Source organism: Geotrypetes seraphini, chromosome 1, assembly GCF_902459505.1.
Source record: "Geotrypetes seraphini chromosome 1, aGeoSer1.1, whole genome shotgun sequence".
Lineage (NCBI taxonomy): Eukaryota > Metazoa > Chordata > Amphibia > Gymnophiona > Dermophiidae > Geotrypetes > Geotrypetes seraphini.
In genome coordinates this window covers 69,620,617-69,642,187 of record NC_047084.1, presented here as the reverse complement: position 1 = coordinate 69,642,187, position 21,571 = coordinate 69,620,617, and the positions used below count along the sequence as shown (strand labels likewise).

The following is a 21,571-nucleotide window of genomic DNA, read 5'->3' as shown; positions in this document are numbered from 1 at the left end:
ACAAGAAAAAGCCTCCCCCTGCTCGTCCTTACAGGCCACAGTCTACTTATCAGTGTAGGTTTGCTGCTAGGCCTTTGCAACCACCGCAGCCTCAACAATAGCAGTCTCGCCAATAACAGAAACAACTGGCTGCTCAACCTAAACCTCAGCAGCCCTTTTGACCGGTTTCTTCGGAGCATAGCCAATATCAGCATTTCTCCTCCATTACCCCAGCCCATAGGGGGTCGTCTTCAGTTGTTCATCAGTCGTTGGTAACTCATTACCACCGATCATTGGGTCCTCACCATCGTTCGTCAGGGTTACACTCTTCATTTCCAGACTCTTCCTCCAGAATGTTCTTCAAAAGAGTCTGTTTTGGACCCTGCACAGTCCTCCCTTCTTCTCCAGGAGGTGCAATCTCTTCTTCTGCTAAATGCCATCGAAACAGTTCCTCTTGATCAACAGGGAAGAGGTTTTTACTCCCATTACTTCTTAGTCCCCAAGAAGACGGGGGGACTCAGACCCATCTTGGATCTCAGAGCTCTAAATAAATTCTTGGTCAGAGAAAAATTCAAGATGTTGTCATTGGCTCTCCTGTATCCTCGTCTCAATCTCAATGATTGGCTATGCTCCCTAGACTTCAAAGAAGCCTACAGGCATATTCCCATGCATCAGGCCTCTTGGAAGTACTATCGGTTTCAGATAAATCAATATCATTACCAGTACAAGGTGCTTCCTTTTGGTCTGGCATCTTCTCCCAGAGTATTCATGAAATGCCTGATTGTGGTGGCTGTCTCTCCGTGTTTACACGGTCTCCAGGTCTTTCCTTACCTGGACGACTAGTTGATCAAGGATATTTCATCTCAGAGGGTGGTTCAAGCAACATCTCAAACCATCTCCTTTCTTCAGCTTCTGGGATTCGAAGTCAACTTCCCCAAATCACATCTCATTCTGACGCAGTGTCTTCAATTCATTGGGGCGATTCTAGACACCACTCTTAAGAGGGCGTTTCTTCTACCAGATCAACTTCAGACTCTCATTCATCTCTGTCAGCAATTGCTTCCTCTTCAGACCAGCTCTGCCAGACATATGATGGTTCTTCTGGGACACATGGCCTCCACGGTCAATGTCACACCCTTGGCAAGACTCCATCTGCGAACCCCTCAGTGGACTCTAGCGTCCCAGTGGTCTCAAGCGACGGATTGTCTCTCGAAGCACATATGTTACATCATTTCTTCTGCAGTCTCTTCGTTGGTGGATGACCTCATCCAATCTTTCCAGAGGTCTTCTTTTTCACTTACCACCTCATCACAAGATCATCACCACCGACAAGTCCCCTTATGCCTGGGGGGCGCATATGGACGATCTGCAGACTCAGGGTCTTTGGACTGCCAGAGAGAAGAAATTCCACATCAATTTCCTGGAACTGAAGGCTTTGGTTTTATGCCCTCAAGGCATTTCAACATCTTCTCTGTCCCCAAGTCCTCCTCCTTTGCACGGACAATCAAGTAGCAATGTACTACATCAACAAACAGGGAGGCACGGGTTCTCTCCTGTTGTGTCAGGAGGCTCAAAAGATTTGGTCTTGGGCGACAGCTCGTAATCTGTTCCTGAAAGCTGTCTACATTCAAGGCGAGCAGAATTCCCTATCAGACAACCTCAGCAGAATTCTCCAACCTCACGAATGGACTCTCAACTCTGTAACTCTCCAGTCCGTATTGCCCCAATTTTGTTCCAGACTTTACTCTCCTCTCTGTCTGGCGGCGGATGCTTTTCTCCTGGATTGGACAGGTCTGTTTCTATATGCTTTCCCTCCACTTCCTCTCATGTTGAGAACTCTGTTCAAGCTCAAGAGAGAAGCAGCCACCATGATTCTCATTGCTCCACAGTGGCCCAGGTAACATTGGTTTTCCCTTCTTCTGCAACTCAGTTCTAGAGAACCCATACTACTTCCAGTGTTTCCTACTCTGCTTACTCAGAATCAGCAATCCCTTCTACATCCCAACCTGCAGTCTCTACACCTGACAGCTTGGTTTCTCTCAGGCTGAGTTCTACTCAAACGCTCCTCTCTCAGCCTGTTCGTCAAATCATTGATGCTTCCAGGAAACCGGCCACACAACAATGTTACCAACAGAAGTGGACTCGGTTTTCTTCCTGGTGTTTACTTCATCATCATGATCCCACTTCCTTGGCAGTGGAATTGGTGTTAGATTACCTTCTTTTTTTGTCTGACTCTGGTCTTAAATCTACATCCATTAGAGTCCATCTAAGTGCTTTTAATGCTTATCATGAACCAATGCAGGAGAAACCTCTTACTGCTCATCCTCTAGTATCCAGATTCATGAAGGGGCTTTTCAATATGAAACCACCTCTCAAGTCTCCACCTGTAGTCTGGGACCTTAATGTGGTGCTTTCCAGTTTGATGAAGCCTCCGTTTGAACCAATGGCTACAGCTCATCTCAAATTTCTCACCTGGAAAGTGGTCTTCCTTATTGCTCTCACCTCTGCCAGGAGGGCCAGTGAGTTACGTGCACTGGTTGCAGATCCACCTTTTACAGTTTTTCATCATGATAAGGTGGTTCTCAGTACTCATCCAAAGTTTCTTCCTAAAGTTGTCTCTGACTTTCACCTCAATCAGTCCATTGTTCTACCAGTACTTTTCCTATGCCTCATTCTCTTCCTGGAGAACGGGCTTTGAATACTTTGGACTGTAAAAGAGCTTTGGCTTACTACCTGGATCGCACAAAGCTGCACAGAACCTCTCCCCAACTTTTCCTTTCATTTGTGTCATCCTGTTTCTAAGAGAACGATTTCCAACTGGCTAGCCGCCTGCTTCTCATTCTGCTATGCTCAGACCGGACTGGCACTGGAAAGCCGTGTCACAGTCCATGAAGTTCGAGCTATGGCAGCTTCTATTGCTTTCCTCAGGTCTACTCCCATTGAGGAAATCTGCAAAGCTGCCACCTGGTCCTCAGTTCATACCTTCACTTCTCATTACTGTCTGGAGTCTTTCTCCAGAAGGGATGGGCACTTTGGCTAATCTGTATTACAAAATTTATTTTCCTAATGGCCAACTTTCCCATCATCCCATTCTGTTAGCTTGGAGGTCACCCATCAGTGAGAATATATGCCTGCTTGTCCTGGGATAAAGCACAATTACTTACCATAACAGGTGTTATCCAGGGACAGCAGGCAGATATTCTCACAACCCTCCCACCTCCCCGGGTTGGCTTCTTAGCTGACTTAACTTAACTGAGGGACTGCGCGCCTACGTCGGGCAGGAAGGCACTCGCACTTGTGCAGTGCGGGCAGCTGAGAACTTTCCAAGTTCTTAAAGTGGTCAGTACCGGGGCTCCGTGGTAAGGTCACCCATCAGTGAGAATATCTGCCTGCTGTCCCTGGATAACACCTGTTATGGTAAGTAACTGTGCTTTCTTGTAAACCCTCACTCTATTCTTGAAGCCCACCCTGGTATTCTGATTCACCGGTTGTCTGTCTCAATATGTACTTGTAAGGTGGACTTCTTGTTTATTTGGCCAACCGTACCAAGATTGCCATACAGAAATATTGCGTCCTTTACTTCGGAGGGGAGGGATCTCTCATTTCTGTTCCCCCACGCTATTAGCGCAGGCCGAATCTCATTGTTTATTCTGTTCTTTAAAAACATATGTTTTTTTTGTTGTGATGTTTACTGATGTGAGCAGCTTAGATTTGTTTCTTGGGGAGTTTCACTACACCCCTCCCTCTTTTGTGTCCTCTACAGTTTCAACTTTAAAATTTATTTAACAATTTTATATACCGCACAATCGGCCTTCTAGGCGGTGAACATTGTCTTAAAAACATATATGGAATAACAATACATCCTTTAAAACGATAATCATTATTAAAAACATTTAAAAACAAACAGAAACAAAAAAGGGAAGAAGGGTAGAACTACAATTTATCAAGTAAAAAGAGAGAACATGTAGGAAAAAAACCAAAAGGGAGGATGTTTAAAAGTAGAATAAAACTATGTAGCCCTAAAAAGGGCATTTAGGTCTCGAAAGCATTAAGAAAAATAATTGTTTTTAAATTCGTCTTAAAATGGTGAAGAGTTGATTCTTCCAGGAATAACTGCTTTGTCACACACTGGAAGTTGGATGGCAGTCCTCGGGTAAGAGAGGAAGAGCAAAACTATGCAAATGAAGCTTCCTACAAGAGGTCTCACGAGATGGGATGGTTTGTTTAGGAAGAGTTTGGGTTTACAAGAAAGATGATTACCAAGGTGTGAACCTAATCTTTCCTTGCTGAAGAGCTGTCAGATAAGATTTGACTCTTTGCGGATCATACCAAAAACCTGATGGTGTTGAAAACATGAGGAAGGACCTAGCGAAGCTTAAGGAATGGTCTGAAATTTGGCAGCTAAGATTTAATGCTAAGAAATGCAAAGTCACATTTGGGCTACAGAAACCTGAGAGGATGGTGCAGTTTAGGGGGTAAAGAACTTTAGTGCACGAAAAAGGAGGGGGATCTTGGGTGTGATAGTATGTGATGATCTTAAGGTGGCCAAACAAGTTGAAAAGGTGATGGCGAAAGCTAGAAGGATGCTTGGGTGCATAGGGAGAGGAATAGGCAGCAGGAGAAAAGAGGTATCGATGCCCTTATGTAAGACTCTGGTGAGACCTCATTTATAATATTGTGTATAATTCTGGAGATCGCACTTTCAAAAAGATATAAACAGGATGGTTGTTGGGTTACACCATAAGGCGTATGGGAATAGATTTAAAGCTCTCAATATGTATACTTTGGAGGAAAAGGGGGAGAGGAGAGATATGATTGAGATGTTTAAATACCTAGGTGGCATAAATACACAAGGTAAGTCTCTTTCAGTCTAAAGGAAATTCCAGAGTGAGAAGGCATAGAATAATGTTAAGAGGTGATAGGCTCAGGAGTAATCTAAGGAAATACTTTTTACAGAAAGGCTGGTAGATGCATGCAATAGTCTCCCAGTAGAGGTGATGGAAACAAACTGTGTCTGAATTCAAGAAAGTGTGGGTCTGGCACGTGAGATCTCTTAGGGAGAGGATGGGATAGTGGATGCTGAGGATGGGCTATTTGGCCTTTATCTGCCATCATTTTTGTGTTGATTGACCAAGAAATTTAAATATACAGAAAAATTAAATAAGAACAGGGGGCAGCCATCTTGGTTTACATGAGCCAAAAAATTCCATGAGCCATTCCAAATGAAGTCACAGTTCACAGAGTTAAAGGAATTTTACAGTATATGCAATATATACAAGAATATCCATTAGAGACTGGTACACCTTGCTTCTATTGCAGATATCCTGAAAATATGACTGCACTTACCACTGGAAACCCTAATGCCAGCTCAAAGCTGGCATTAAGATAGAGGGGGGTACCAGAGTTGCCTAAAGCAAAGGAAGGAGATGAGGAAACACCTATGCCCTTTGGCCCTCTTTTTATTTCATCTCTCTTTCATATTGCCATTAGTTTGTTTACCTCCAAGCCACTTCCCATCAGTCTCTCTCCCTGTCTCTTCCCCAAACTGGTCTTTCTTTTCTTCTCCAGGTAGTCTCCACCAGCCTGTTTCTCTCTCTATCTTCTCTCAAGTCCCCATTAGTTTCTTCTGTTCCCTCCCCCAAACTCTAGCCAGTTCTATTCAGTCTGTCTCTTCCACCATCATCTAATTCCCATGGTGAGTCAGTTTCTGTGTGTGTCTCTCTCTCACTCTTTTTCTCTAACACTCTCTCTGTAACTACTGCTGAGTACTATCCCTTTTGAGAATCAGACTTGGCAATGGTGTGACTGTTATGAAAATTGTCCTCTATGTGCTGCTGTTGTGTGACGTTGATAATTTGTAGAAATATGTACTTCTCCCCCAGATCTATTGCTCAGAATTCAGATTTGGTGCGATTAAACCTCTCTGGGTGCTCTGGTTTCTCATCAACAGCATTGGAAGAACTATTAAAGACATGCAATAGGTAAGATGAGGTTTGATAAGACCCTTTTTAAAATTTTTGATCAGATAGATAATAGTGGCATTTCTTTTAGTGACATCTCATCTAGTGTATTTAGAACCATTTTCTTATAGTGTAAATTGTATTCTTAGTATATATATTTGTTGGGTATTTATCCGTGTGGATTTCAAAACTGGATTGATAAGATGGGCCTTCAAGTCCTTATCTATTTTCAGAATTCATATTAAACCTTTATTAAGCACAAGAAAAGTACATAGTGGAGTGTAATAATACAGTATATAATAACATAAATGTTTTGGTGGAATGTTTGTGGTCAGTGTTGTGATGTTGAGTTCCTAGTAAATAGTTACTACAGATAATTACTTTCTTGCAGTAATCAAAGTAATAACTACTTATTCACTATCCCAGTAACTAATTACTTTTGAAGAGTAACTAGTGCAATATGACAGGATGTGGTTGGTGTAAGTTGGTCTAACCTTGAAATAAGCATCAAGAGATGAAGTTAAGCAATATTCACAGAAAGCTTTTATCATAAATATTCTTGGATGTGGTATCGGTAAAGAAAAAGCAACTAGTTACTCTAAATAGGTAACTGTAATTCTGTTACATACAAAGGAGTCTGTACGATAGGCGATTATCCCCTGGTTGCGAGTTGTTGCAGAAGAGTATCAGTCGCATCTTTCCAACTCTACATCCTTCCCCAGTGGACTGTAGTACCCTCTTCAGTTTTTCTTTTCTGCAAGCAAGTTGAAAAGTTTTGTGTTCTGATCTGCTCTGCTTGTTTTTTTTTATTATTTTTAAGAACATAAGACATAAAAATAACCTTACCGGGTCAGACCAGTGGTCTGTCTAATTTAGCCCAGTATCCCGCTTTCATGAAGGCCAAGCCAAGTCACAAGTACCTGGCAAAAACCCAAAATAGTAGCAGCATTCCATGCCACTGAAGCAGTGGCTTCCCCCATGTCTGTCTCAACAGTATGGACTTTTCCTCCAGGAACCTGTCCAAACTTTTTTTAAACCCAGATAAGTTAATTGCTTTAACAACATCTCTGATAACAATTTACAGAGCTTAATTATTGAGTGCAAAAAGTATTTTTTTTTTCTTATTTGATTTAAAAATATTAGCATGTGTTATTAAAACTTCATGGAATATTTCTTAGTCTTTGCCCATTCTTCTACACTTAGGATTACTCTATCATTCCTCAACCATCTCTTTTACAAGCTGAAGAGCCCTTGTTTTTATTGAGAACTTCAGATACAATGCATGAAAACTTGATGAACAATGAAAAAACAGGAACAACACATGCGAGTACATACTCCAGAAGACCATTAGAGTATTTATTTATTTATTTAAAACATTTCTAATCTGCCTTTGTCCAAGGCAGCTCACAGTATCACATACACAATTCAAGTTTGAAAATCTTAAAAAGTCACATACATCAGTAAAAAGCATAAGAATATATCATCTGAACCTATAGATTACCGCACCTAAACAAGTTACTTCTTCGTCTTTCCTCATATGAGAGGAGTTCCATCACTGTACTTACACGAAAAATAAAAAGGATGAAAATGTTGAAGACTTATCTGTCTGCTTTATATCTTTAGCAACAAATTCAGTAGTTGGTATGCAAGCAGAAAGACACTGGAAAACATGAAGCAATGGCTGTGCGTTGGGACCATGCTATACAGAATAGTACTGCATGTCTTGTCTCCGAAATCTTTATTCTGCATAGGATTGGCTTGCCTAATCCTCAGGAAGTTTTGGCCACCAAGATTTTATCTTTATGGCTATGTTCAACTAACTGGAGACAGTCTGTGAGAGAAGATACTGCAGGATTGCTTTACCTGCTTTGTTAACCTTTGTGCTTTTGTTTACAAATTCCCATTTCTTTTCAAGTGTGTATTTTTCACACCTTAGATTGGAGGAACTGAACTTGTCCTGGTGTGACTTTACAGCTGATCATGTTAAAGCTTTGGTGCACCACGTCTCTGGCTGCATTACACAGCTAAATCTGGGTGGCTACAGACAGAATCTACAGATATCGGGTAAACAGCCTTTCATAATCACCTGTGAAAAATAAAGATGAGTCAGGCATGTCATCTTTGTCTCTAGAGCACCAGATAACAAGGAAAGGAATGGTAGGAAAACAAACTGTAATGCAGAATATATTTCCTTTCTCTTATTTTGGATCAGTCAGAGCAAAAGTTGGGATATGATATCATGGCCCCTTTGTTCACAAGTATCTGTCAGTTCTTACCTTGTTTTAAAAGACTATTTCTATTATTTGTGTGGTCGTTCCAGTGACAGTTGTAGGCTGGGGACCATGTACCTGAGCCCTACATATGAATTCTAATTCCGGCCATTAGGTGACTTCCTTACCAATGACCACTGCCATAGCAGAATCTACAACCAACCTGAGGTGCAGAAAACCTAATCTGTGAATCAAACTGGAGACTCTGGGGAAGATTCTCAAAACTTCATGATAAAATCCGATGGGCTGCTAACAAGGTCGCTATTGTAATGATTTCAAAAAGATGAGTCATTCTCAAAAGACCTTGCATGCAAATGAGGTTCGAAGATGTTCACATAGGCTTGCTAAATTTACATAAGTTGAGTCACTGGTGGTAGCAGTCAGCACATGCGCATAATACACCTGTATATTAAAAATAAACAAACCAAAAACCCAACAAACCAAATCGAAGATCGGCAAGAGAAATACCCACTCTCCCCGCTGTATTGCACAATCCCCCGACACTACTACCCACCCCCACCTACCCCGCAGCAAGAGAGATGCCCACTTACTCCTGCCGCGTTGCACAATCTCCCAATACTACTTCTTATCCCATGGGGAGAGATGCCCACTCCCTTTTGCCGCACAATCTCAAGACACTACTACCAAACCCCCCCACCCCACAGTGGGAGAGTTGCCCACTCCCTCCCGCCACACAATCCCCTGACACTACTACCCAACTCCACCCACCCCAAAGCAGGAGAGATGCCCACTCCATCCTGTCGCACAATCCCCTGACACTACTACCCACCCCACAGCAGGAGAGATGCCCACTCCATCCTGTCGCACAATCCCCTGACGCTACTACCCACCCCCACCCACCCCACAGCAGGAGAGATGCCCACTCCCTACGTTATTCATGAAGTCAGCTGGATAGATGTCTCCCTGCTCTGGCTGGCAGGTCTGCTTCTTACAAAATGGCAGGCCTTCTCCTTCCCAGTGCATTCTGGGATGTGCCAGGGAGAGAGTCTGCATTTCTCTCACTGTGGGAGGAGGGGTAGTAGTATCGGGGGATTATGTGGCAGTGGGCATCTCTCCTGCTGTGGGGTGGGTGAGCGTGGGTAGTAGTGTCGGGGGATTGTGTGACGCGGTGGGAGAGAGTGGGCCTCTCTCCTGCCAATCTTTGATTTGGGGTTTGTTTGTTTAATTTGCGTGGGGGAGGTCTGGGCTGTTAAACCTTACTTTCCTGTCAGTGCCTGAGCCAATCAGCACTCAGGCACTGATCAAAAAGTAAAGCTCTGACAGCTCAGATCTGTTGGCAAATTTTGGCCGCAAATGTGACACAACGAGGTTAGGGAATCATTCGGCGATGATAGAGAATCACTCGGAGTGCTCATTTTAGTATTAATGACCTTATTGTACTACATTTGCATGGCAGTATGGGAGACTGCTAGGAAACTTGGAAAAGACCACGCTAAGCCGTTTTGATAATCCACCGCTAAAATACATGCATGCTGAACTGACTGGAACTGGTTTAGTGAGCACCTTAAAGGCACATTTTAATTTTGAGAATCTTCCCCTGAGTGACTTTTGTCACTGCCAAGTAGGGTTTTAAAAAGCCATTTGCTATGGTTTTGTTTTGGCTTGGCTTCTCTTGTTTTTTGAGGTGTTGTAAAATTAATACCCTATTTTAAAGCACAGAAATATTGGCTGGAAGTGAAGGATGAATGAATATCTTTTGGCTCCATTCATTATTTCTGAATCTGGGTGAATATTGTTAACGACCCAAACTTGAATATAAATTGTTGCTAAGATTCAGGAGCTTACACTTCAAGTGAGCTCAGAAACAAGCTGAAGGCTGATTAACATGTTTTGTTTTGCTAGATGTCAGAGTACTGGTGGAAAGATGCTCTAACCTCATACATTTAGATTTAAGGTAAGCATTTCAGTGACATCCATGAGATAAATTTTTATCATTTAGAAGTTGGATTGTTCAGAATTTAATGTGAGCAGGAAACTGATCACATGTGGTTACTGGAAAAACAGACCCCATGGACAGTTACCACTGACTGGAACTGTGCACCTTTGCTCTAATGTATATCTGGATGGAGTATTTCTCAACACTGAAAAGATGTTGGGGGAGGACAATGAGTAAGTATGTTGGAGTTTTTTTTTTTCGGGGGGAGGGGGGGGGTACATTGGGACAGAATTCCCTAATTGTTCTCCACTCATTTTGAGGTACACCAAGACAGACTGTTTTTCGGGAAAGTCACAATAAATATACATGAGAGAGTTGCATACAAATCTCCATCTTGTGTGCATTTGGCATCAGATTTTAACTGGCATCTTAAAGGTGGAGGGTTCCCCCTTTGAATTTCCAGCTTCCTGAGGCAAGAGCAGGGAGGAGTGCTTGTTTGAATTTCTAGCAGGTAGAAAGGACCCTTCAAAGTACTTCTGACAGCTGACGAAGTTCTCTAATGGAGCAGCTGGGCTAGAATCGTATCTGTTTGCTTTCCTCATAGCAGGAGCAGGGAGTATTGACACCCTGCCTGACCCTCTAGCAACTCTGTACATTTTAATTACGTACAAATATCCTGAAAACCAAAGTGGTTGGATCTGTGTCTATGACTGGTTGAGTGTTTTCCTCCCCTTCCTGTTATTTTCTCTGGAAAATAACAAGAGCACCCCCAAAGGAAGTTAATAGTGCAGTCATGTACAAGAACATAAGATAAGCCATGCTGAGTCAGTCCAGGACCCATAGAACTAAACATCTTTTGCTTGTCTACTATCCAGACTGGTCCAGCCACTGACTAAGATTATGTACACCTACTAGCAGATGGAGACTGAGAACACTAAATTTCAAATAGTATAAGAGCCATATGCAGATCCTAAGCATCCAATATGTTCTCAGTCTCCAGTACGTGGTGGATTTCTAACTGTGCAGTCTTGATTTATTCTGGTAGGCCCTTTGTAGGGCAATTTCTTTACCTTGTCTTGTTTGTTAGTACCTTCCCAGTGATTCCTTTCTGTTTGACTGCCTCTGTCTGGAGTACCACAGGGTTGGTGGTCTGTGGGGACTACTTGTTACCCTTTGGGGTGCATTATCTGGGCAGCCGGATCCCTCCCCCCCCCTTGTCTTCTAGTGGAGAGGACTGTATGCCTTGGCGTCATTGCTGCAAGCTGGACCCTTGAGTGCCTTTCAGTTTGCTATTGATTTGATTTTTAAAAAAGCACACACAAAGGCTGTTAGCGAACCCAGAGTTTGGAGTTTGTTCTGCAGTAGAGTTCCTCTTAGTCACGGTCCTCCTCCACTCATCTCAAGTGTTTCAGAGGAAAATCCTTGCCACTGAGAGTTTTTGAAGGCATTTTCAGGCACCGGCTTCAGTGGGCGTGGCAGTTCCAGAGAGAAAACAGCAAAACTGTGTGGGGAGGAAGCTTCAGCAGAGAGTTTGATGGGAACGGCTTGTACAGATGAGGACAGAGCTTCTAGGGATGAGTTGCAGGAACTTATTTCTCAGGTCTCCACAGTGTTACTCTTTCAGGAGGTGGACTACCCTTCAGCGGGGTCATTGGAGGGAAATCAGGTAGATCCCCTGGTTAAGAAGATCAGGCAGCCTTCTTGGACATTCCCCATGAACCAGGATCTTTGAGATATGATTCATGCAGAATGGGCCTCTCCAGACTCCCCGAGTAGAGTTTTGAAATCCATGTCTAAGTTGTATCCTGTTCCCTAGGAAGATAGGGATTCTTTCCGCCCTCCTACAGTTGACACTATGGTCACTGAGTCACCAAGAAGACCATGATTCCGGTGGATGGAGATGCAACCTTGAAGGGTCAGCAAGATTACAAATTGGATTCATTATTGAGGAGGAGTTTTGATATAGCAGCTCTGGCTTCTATTTGTGGGGGATGAGCCTCCCCAGTGGATATTGCTTCTGCTTTGCCAAGAAGATGCAGGATGATCCTAAGTTGGAGCGCTCTGTCCTGGTTACTGAGGTTGTTAAGCTGGAGGTGGGTTCATCTTTTCTGGCAGATGCAATGTATGATTTCCTCAGAGCTTCTGCAAAGAATATGGCATTAGAAGTGACAGCTCGTAGATCTCTCTAGCTTCGCAGCTGGGCTGTTGATGGAGCCTCCAAATGCAATCTGTGTTCTCTGCCCTTTCATGGGTCTATTCTGTTTGGCAAGGATTTCAACAAGCTTGTTCGGGACCTAGAAGAGGTTAAAGTACCTCAGCTTCTAGAGAACAAACCAAGGGACTTCAGTAGGAGAATCTTCCAGTCTGATCCAAGCCAAACAACCCAATGAAAGTTTGGAGGTCCTTCCTCAGCTGGGGTGTCATTTTTCAGATTTTTAGCCGAGGTGGACCTACATTATGTCCGATTGATGGGTCCTGGAGATTATCTGAGACAGTTATGCTCTGGAGTTTGACTCTTCTCTATTGATCAGTTTGTAGAGTCCCTCTGTTGGTCCAGGTGGAAGGCTGGTGCGATCGTAGACACCTTGTGTCATCTAATTTCCGTACGAACAGTATTTCACTTTCCTCCAAGGGAGCAAAGGTAGAGCTTTTACTCCATTTACTTCATAGTGCCCGAAAAGGAAGGAGCTTTTCGCCTAATTCTGAATCTCAAGTGCTTCAATGATGGAGACTCTCCATAGTGGCAGTGCGTCACAGGGAATTTCTCAATATTTGGACTTGTCAGAGGCTTATTTACATATTTCGATGTACCAGGTTCATCAAAGATATCTTTGCTGTCTTAGGGATGCACTTTCAGTTTTGTGTACTTCTGTTCGGCCTTGTCACAACTCCATGTACCTTTTCCAAGGTAATGGTGGTGGCAGCAGCCTTACGCAATGAGGGCATTTTGGTCCATCCTTATTTATACAGCTGGTTGATTCGGGCAAATACCTTCCAGGAGAGCAAGTGGTCAGTTTTCTTCAGGATCTTGGTTGGGTGGTGAAATTTTCCGAAAGTCACCTAGTTCTAGTTTACTTGGGTGTGCATTTCAACACCTGAGTGGGCAAGGTATTTCTTCCTCAGGAACAGATTGTTCGCCTTCAGGTTTGCGAGCTCATGGCTTCTCCAGTGCATCGGGATGCGGTTATCTCCAGGTGATGGGGTCCAGTGTCACAATCTGGATGTGTCTTCCCCTTCGGGGAAGCAGTCTCCAGTAGTGGCTTTGTGTGTCATCTCTCCAAGGAAGTGAATCTGGAGACTCCCCAGTGGATATTGGAGCACACTGTCTGTTCTTGGTAGCACAGGGGTTGGTCTCCAGAGGAGGTAGTATGGTCAATCAATCAGCTAGAAACGCAAGCAATTTTCTTCACTTTGGAGGCCTTTCAGGAAGTTCTTGAGGGCAAGGCAGTACGAGTCTTGTCAAGACAATGCGACAGCAGTGGCTTACATGAACAGATGGAGAGGCACAAGAAGTGAGTTGGGTGGCCCAGGTGATAGACTGATGGAGTGGACAGAGTCATTTGCTAGACCTATCTGCAGTTTACGTGGCAGGCATGGACAACATTCAGGTTGACTTCATCAGTAGAAGCACCTTAGATTCAGCAGAGTGGATCCTCAGTCGGGAGGCTTTGTCTAATCATTCAGACCTAGAGTCTTCCAGTGTTCGATCTCATAGCAACTGTAGCCAACACGCAGTTCCCTCGGTTCTTCAGCAGGCAAAGGAAAAGACTGTAGTCCAGCCGTGGCTGATGCAGGGTCTTCTGTATGTTTCCCCCTTGGCCTTTGGTGAGCAGGGTGCTTCAGCAGATAGAGAACCATGCAGGTTGAGTAGTGTTTGTGGTTCCGGATTGGCTCCGCAGGCTCTGGTAAGGAGATTTGATCAGCCTGTTAGTGGAGGCTCCATTATGCCTTTCGGTGGTGAATGGTGTTGTTTCAGGGGCTGATCGGGATGTCAGACCCAGCACTGTGTTCTCTTACGGCTTGGCTTTTGAAAGGACATGCTTGATCAAGAAGGGATTTTTGGCAGCTGTAGTTGATACTATATTGCATTCTTGGAAATGTTCTATCTCTCTGGCCTATATTTGGGTCTGGCGCATCTGTGAGGCTTCGTGTGCAGTTAAGGGAGGTTCTCCCTTACGTGCTTCCTTGCCTGAGATTTTGCAATTTGTGCAGGATGGTTTTGACAAGGGTTTATCTTTACCCTCACTGAAAATGCAGCTTAATGGCCTTGTCTTCTTTTCATAGCCTGGTAGGAGGTCAGAGTGTGTCGTTTTCTCTGGATGTGTTGCACTTTCTGAGAGGGGTCCATCTGCTCTGGCCTTACCGTCGGCCTTTGATTTGTTCTTGAATCTAGTCCTTTCAGTGCTGGATGCAGAACATTTTGAGCCATTGTCTTCTTCCACTTTAAAGGATCTCGCATTGAAGACGGTGGGGGGGGGAGCGGGAGGGGGATATATCTTTTGTTTTGGTATTATTCCTGATGGTAATGATGGATGGGGGAGGGAATTTTTATCTTTTGTATAGATACTGATTGATTGTAAGTGCTTGGTTGATTATCATTATTTGTATATAAATTGTATTGCACTTTTTGTTGGCATTAAAAACTAAATAAAGTAAAAAAAAAAAAAAGACGATTTTTCTAATAGAAACATAGAATATGACGGCAGAAAAGGGCCTTCGGCCCAACAAGTCTGCCTACTCAAGTAACCCTCCCCTCTAAGTTCTTCTTTGAAGTGAACCCACGTGTTGATCCCATTTATTCTTAAAGTCAGTCACGTTACTGGCCTCAGCTACCTGAAGTGGAAGATCATTCCAACGATCAACCACTCTTTCGGTGAGTTAGTACTTCCTAATGTCACTATGGAATTTCCCGCCCCTGAGTTTTAGCGGATGCCTTCTTGTCGCCTTAGGGCTTGTAAGGAAAAAGATGTCTTCTTCCACCTCAATACGGCCAGTAACGTATTTGAACGTCTCTATCATGTCACCCCTTTCTCTGCGTTCCTCGAGAGAGTAAAGCTGCAACTTACCTAGACGTTCTTGCCGTCGGGTTTCCTCAGGCGCACTATCCCATCTGTGTTTCTCTTTCTATCACTAACATACCTGAAGAAGGATTTATCCCCTTTTTTAATATTCCTAGCTAAATCTTCTTCCATCCTGAGTTTGGTGTTTCTGACCGCTGTTTTGACAGTTCTAGATTTCTCTAGATAATCTTCTTTGTCTTCTGGTCTTTGTGATCGAAAATGCTCTTTTCTTCTGTTTTATGAGTTCTGAGATCTCTGCAGAGAACCATTGAGGTTTGTTATTTCTCTGCCGTTTACTCATGGTTCTTTTAAAGAGGTTGGTTGCTTCCTGTAGGGTAGATTTCAGTTAAGGACCTTCATTGACGTGTTCGACCTCGTGGATCCCTTCTTGAGGTGAAACCACGCCATTTTGTGGTCGCTGGAGGCCAACACCTCACCTACCGAAACCTTTGTGATGCTATCTCCATTGGTGAGTATCAGATCCAGAATCGCCTGATCCCTGGTGGGCTCCAGAACCATTTGTTTGAGTCGTGCCCCTCATATAGATGTTAGTAGCCTTCTGCTGCTGCTGGTCGTAGCTGAAACTTTGTTCCAGTTTATATCTGGCATGTTGAAGTCCCCTAACAGTACAGTGTCTCCACGCAGAGTGAAGGTCTCAGTGTCTTCAATTAATTCTTTTTCTATGTCGTCCTGTTGTTTAGGAGGTCTGTATACAATGCCCATATACAGGCATTTGCCACTTCCCCTGGCAAGGTTCACCCAGAGGGACTCCCCTGTATACCTGACACCTGTGACTCTGGTAACTTTGATTTCTTCCTTGATATATAGTGCTACCCCTCCTCCGTTTTTGCCTTCTCTGTCCCGGCGGAGTAAGTTATAACCTGGTATAGCCATATCCCATCCATGGGAATCCATGAACCAAGTTTCAGATATTGCCACCGCATCTAGGTCGGCACTCCTCATTTCCTTCTCTAATTCCAATATTTTATTGCCTAAACTGCGAGCATTAATGTACATAGCCTTCCATACTTCGTTTATGCCCGGTCTGCGTGGAGATTTTCCCGCTTGACTTAGTATGCCCTGTTTGAGTTAGTTCGTCCCTTTCGAGTTGGTCTGTCCCCTGCGGTACTGACTGCAGCATAAGTATTTACCTCAGACTCAGTAATAGAGTAGTTACTTACCATACCCTCCCCCAAATCACCTAATTTAAAGCCCTTTGGAGCAGGTGTGCCAGTCGTCTATCGAAGACATTCTTCCCTCTTCTGGTTAGGCGGAGCCCGTCCGATCCCTGTAGTCCCTGTAGTGCCTCTCTGTGGTCCAGGAAGCTGAAGTTCATATCCCTGCACCAACCGTGTAGCCACTCGTTTGTCTTCTGGATGCGATCTTCCCTCGTTCTACCCTTGCCTCTCACTGGAAGGATGGAGGAGAAGACCACCTGTGCTATCTTGTCCGCAAGGAGAATCTTGGAATTGCAGGCTCTTTCGTTGATTTTCAAAGAAAAGGTACATAGTAACATAGTAGATGACGGCAGATAAAGACCCGAATGGTCCATCCAGTCTGCCCAACCTGATTCAATTTAAATTTTTAAATTTTTTCTTCTTAGCTATTTCTGGGCTAGAATCCAAAGCTTTACCCTGTACTATGCTTGGGTTCCAACTGCCGGTAGTATTGTGGACGGTCCCTTCCTTTCTTCCTAGAGTAGTGTCTCAGTTTCATTTGACTCCAATACTTCACCCAACCACCACAATATCTAACATTCTTCTCCACAAAATTACAAGTTGTTCCACATGCTCTCATATATTTCAAATCTGGTAAAATGTGGCCTCAGGTACACCTCTTCCACCCTTAGTAATTTTCAATAGAGGTAGGGATACCGGTGTTTTTATTCCTCATTGGCCCACATTCTTTTATTGCAGTTATTTAGGTAAACTTTTTTTTTAACTTTTTAACTTTTGTATCCACCATAATCTTTTTAGAAGTTTTAGAAGTTTCCTTGAGATTATTCTATTTAAACATATTCAAATAAATTATATATTTAGCTTAGTATGCTACTGGATTACAGTTTCATTTGAACCAGTCCATTTCTCTTTCTGTGTTGGGGAACTTCAAAGGAGACAAACAGCTGATGCAACTCAATGTTAAGGGTGTGCTTTTAGTTTATTTCCAGAAGATGGAGGAGTTCTGTTGTTCAGACTACCGTATTTTCACGCATATAACGCGCGCGTTATACGCGTTTTTACCTACCGCGCATACCCCTCGCGCGTTATACGCGTGAGCGCGGTATACAAAATTTTTTTTACATAGTTCCCACCCCGCCCAACGCCCGATTCACCCCCCCCAGCAGGACCGCTCGCACCCCCACCCCGAACGACCGCTCGCACGCGCTCCCACCCGCACCTGCATCCACGATCGGAGCAAGAGGGAGCCCAAGCCCTCTTGCCCGGCCGACTCCCCAACTCCCCGACAATATCGGGCCAGGAGGGAGCCCAAACCCTCCTGGCCACGGCGACCCCCTACCCCCACCCCGCACTACATTACGGGCAGGAGGGATCCCAGGCCCTCCTGCCCTCGACGCAAACCCCCCTCCCTCCAACGACCGCCCCCCCCCCCCAAGAACCTCCGACCGCCCCCCCCAGCCGACCCGCGACCCACCTGGCCGACCCCCACGACACCCCCACCCCCCTTCCCCGTACCTTTGGTAGTTGGCCGGATAGACGGGAGCCAAACCCGCCTGTCCGGCAGGCAGCCAACGACGGAATGAGGCCGGATTGGCCCATCCGTCCCAAAGCTCCGCCTACTGGTGGGGCCTAAGGAGCGTGGGCCAATCAGAATAGGCCCTGGAGCCTTAGGTCCCACCTGGGGGCGCGGCCTGAGGCACATGGGCCCAACCCGACCATTACAAATTACAAGGCCAGATAGAGGGGGGCCACAGCCACGTGGTGAAAAGCACACCACCAGAAAAACAGCCTTGGTGAAAACTAAGCGGCAAGCATGCTCAGACCATTGCAGAGCTGGGAGCAGGGCAGGGCGGGCGAAAGGAGAGTCGGGACAGCGCACGGAGAGGCGGGGCAGTGCACGGAAAGTCAGGGCGGGTGAACGGAGAGTCGGGACAGCGCACGGAGAGTCGGGGCAGTGCACGGAAAGTCAGGGCGGGTGAACGGAGAGTCGGGACAGCGCACGGAGAGGCGGGGCAGTGCACGGAAAGTCAGGGAGGGTGAACGGAGAGTTGGGACAGCGCACGGAGAGTCGGGGCAGTGCACGGAAAGTCAGGGAGGGTGAATGGAGAGTCGGGACAGCGCACGGAGAGGCGGGGCAGTGCACGGAAAGTCAGGGAGGGTGAACGGATAGTCGGGGAGGGCGAAAGGAGAGTCGGGGAGGGCGAAAGGAGAGTCGGGGTGGGCGAAAGGACAGTCGGGCTGCATGCGCGGTATACCCGTGAGCGCGGTATACAAAAGTTTTTGTACATAAAATCGTGGTTTCTGCGTGCTATACCCGTGTGCGCGTTTTACACGGGTGCGCGTTATCTGCGTGAAAATACGGTATTTGTTTGTCTTGATTGGTGGTTGTAGTTGGGGTGCAATGGCCTCTAAGGCTACTTTGGCTCACTGGATTAAGGAAATGATTGCTTCTACTAGTACTGAAGGCTCATTTGAACCAGAGATATGGTGGCCTCTTGGGCTGAGAGAAGTTTGGTTCCAACTCAGGACATTTGTAAGGTGGCAGTTTGGTCTGTTCTGCACTACCACATTGATGTTTAGGCTGCATCTTTGGGAAGTTATCTGCTGCTTTCCAGGGATCCCACCCTTGAGAGTTACTGCTTTGATACTTCCCTACAGTCAGTGACAACTGGTCTGGATAGGCTGACAAAGAAGAAGAAATTAGATCTTACCTCTAATTTTCTTTCCTTCCTAGGCCTTCCAGATCAGTCCAGGACCCTCCCAGTATTTTGTGTCCAGGTGGTAGTGGTGTTTTTGTTTCTGTGTGGAGGATACCGTGACTGACTGAATGTTGCATAGATGTTTTATTTGGTGCAGCCTATTGGGAACTTGAAAATTCTGTGGGTGTTATTAAAAAAAACAAACAGGTAAGGGCAAATTCCAGTTTTGCATGTGGCGACAGTTTGCTGTGGGTGGCACACTCAGTACTATATTGTTGAATGCTGAGCTGAGCAGTAGGCAGTGGTGGTCTCTGTCAGGAAGGTATGGGGTTTCTTGTAGTTTGGTTTCCTTTCTCCCTGCTTTGTGATGTCCATACTTGATGCTTAGGATCTGTACATGGATCTTATACTATTTGAAACTTATTGTTCTCGGTCTCCACTGTGGGTAGGCATACTTAACCCTACTGGATCGGGCTGGAAGGCCAAAAGGAAAGAAAATTAACAGGTAATACCTAAGTTCTCCTTCTCCAAAAGTGCTCCAAATAAATATTGTAAAGCATGAATGTTGACGCCTATTGCATCTCTTACTGTGCACGTCTGCTCTGCTCTTGTTCAGAGTAAATTTTTTGGGGTGGAGTAAGCAACACGTGATGTAGCTTTTTTAGTCACTTCAAAAGCAACTGAGAGGATTTTGTTTGTCAGCAATTTCCATGTTTCCCCCCCCCCAAAAAAAAAAAAAAAAAAATCACCAGGCTAATCTAGTCTGCTCATTTTCCCCCTATTCTGTCTGATCTCTGGGTCCACCCCTTTTAGTAGTACCCTACTATCCTCTATCCTATCTATTTTCTGGCATTACTTTCTTTCCCTATTACTTTGATTTTAAACTACTCTGTTATAGTCTCATGAAAATTGGTACCAAAAATCTTAATAAACCATAAAGATCCCTTGTGTCTGCTACCCTCTCCCTGCCCTCTCTTGGAGCTTGTTTTCATGCACATTCCACAATTTGTGAAGAAATGCTTTCTTAAGTTAGTTCTGAGTCTATCCCCTTCCTGTCTCATAAGACTGCTAATGAGTGTATGGGTGGGTGGTCTAGTACGTTATGTGCTAGGGTTTTATATCCCCACATTCAGATTCAGAGTAGGTTACATAAGAATCAGCGATATACACTAAATTCTATTCTAATTAATCTAATTTCATAAAATTATCAAAGAACCACATTTTAAGTCTTATTTCAGAATACTTTATAAGATGCACTTTGTATGTCTAAAGGTAATGAATTCCAAAATTTTAGCTGTATAATGGGCTAGAAACTAGAGCTGAAGTTCAGCTTTTCCCACTGGTACTCATTATGAACTTGGCGGGGGGGTCACATTGGAGATAATTTATATAAAGCCATTTTCACACGTAAGACCTCTTTTATAAAATAATGACTGGCATTAAAAGTACACACCATGAAAAGGTAGTGCATGCTTTGCCTATAAGTGTAAAGGGGACAGAGTTTGCAAGTACACCTATAGATAATAAAATATGGTAATCTGTGTGCACGTGTGCAGATATTTACACTTGCTCTAGAGCAGATGTAACTGATGGTGCCTGCAAGGTGAACACAATTTTTGTCACTTAATCTTAGCATTTTATTAAGGCGTACAAGCACTTTCCTATCTTTATAAAATAGTGACCAAAAAGCATCTGCTTGCCTTAAATCAGGTGCCATATTATAAAATTAGTTGTCTTGCACTGTATAAATGCCAAAGTAAAACTTATTTTGCATTATTTCTTACAGTGACAGTGTGATGCTTACATCAGAGTGCTTCTCGGACTTCCGGCAGCTGGTCCACCTCCAGGATTTGTCCCTCAGTCGATGCTACCAAATATCTCCTGCCACTTTGCTGTAAGCATCTCACTCCTTTTATAGAAGAGCATGAAATGTGTATTTTACTTAGGATTTTTACTATAGTGCAACCTTCCAGACACTTGGATATTTTATTATAATTAGATTTGCATTGGTTCTAAGCTAATGGTTTTCAACCCAGTCCTTGGGACACACCCAGCAAGTCAGCTTTTCAGGATGTTCACAATGAACATGCATGAGAGAGGGTTGCATACAATGAGGGCAGTATAAGCAAACTACTCTCGTACATATTTAGTATGGTTATCCGGTGAGCCTGACTGTACCGGGCAGAATAGTAGAAACTATTATAAAACAAAATTACTAAACATACTGATAGTCACGGTTTAATGATATAAAACCAACATGGATTTAGCCAAAGGAGATCTTGCCTCACCAATCTACTACATTTTTTGAAGGTATAAATGATCATTCAGATAAAGGTGAGGCAGTTGCTATAGCTGATCTGGATATTCAGAAAACATGATGAATTCCCTTATGAGACTCCTGAGAAAATTAGAAAGCCATGAAATAAGAAGTAACATTTTGTTGTGGATTGAGAACTGGTTAAAAGGAAGAAAACAAGAGGGTAAGATTAAATAACCAATTTTCACAGTGGAGGAAGGATAGTGGAGTA

General features: G+C 44.2%; 1 protein-coding gene across 1 annotated transcript in view; it reads left to right on the top strand.

The window, feature by feature from the left end:
• Positions 1 to 21,571, top strand: part of SKP2 (S-phase kinase associated protein 2) — a 67,468-nt gene that overhangs the window by 35,286 nt on the left and 10,611 nt on the right. Inside the window, exons 6-9 of the mRNA XM_033929218.1 lie at positions 5,862 to 5,960; positions 7,876 to 8,003; positions 10,073 to 10,124; positions 20,830 to 20,937. Of these exons, the coding sequence (XP_033785109.1) occupies positions 5,862 to 5,960; positions 7,876 to 8,003; positions 10,073 to 10,124; positions 20,830 to 20,937 (387 nt within the window). The remainder of the gene's footprint in view (positions 1 to 5,861; positions 5,961 to 7,875; positions 8,004 to 10,072; positions 10,125 to 20,829; positions 20,938 to 21,571) is intronic.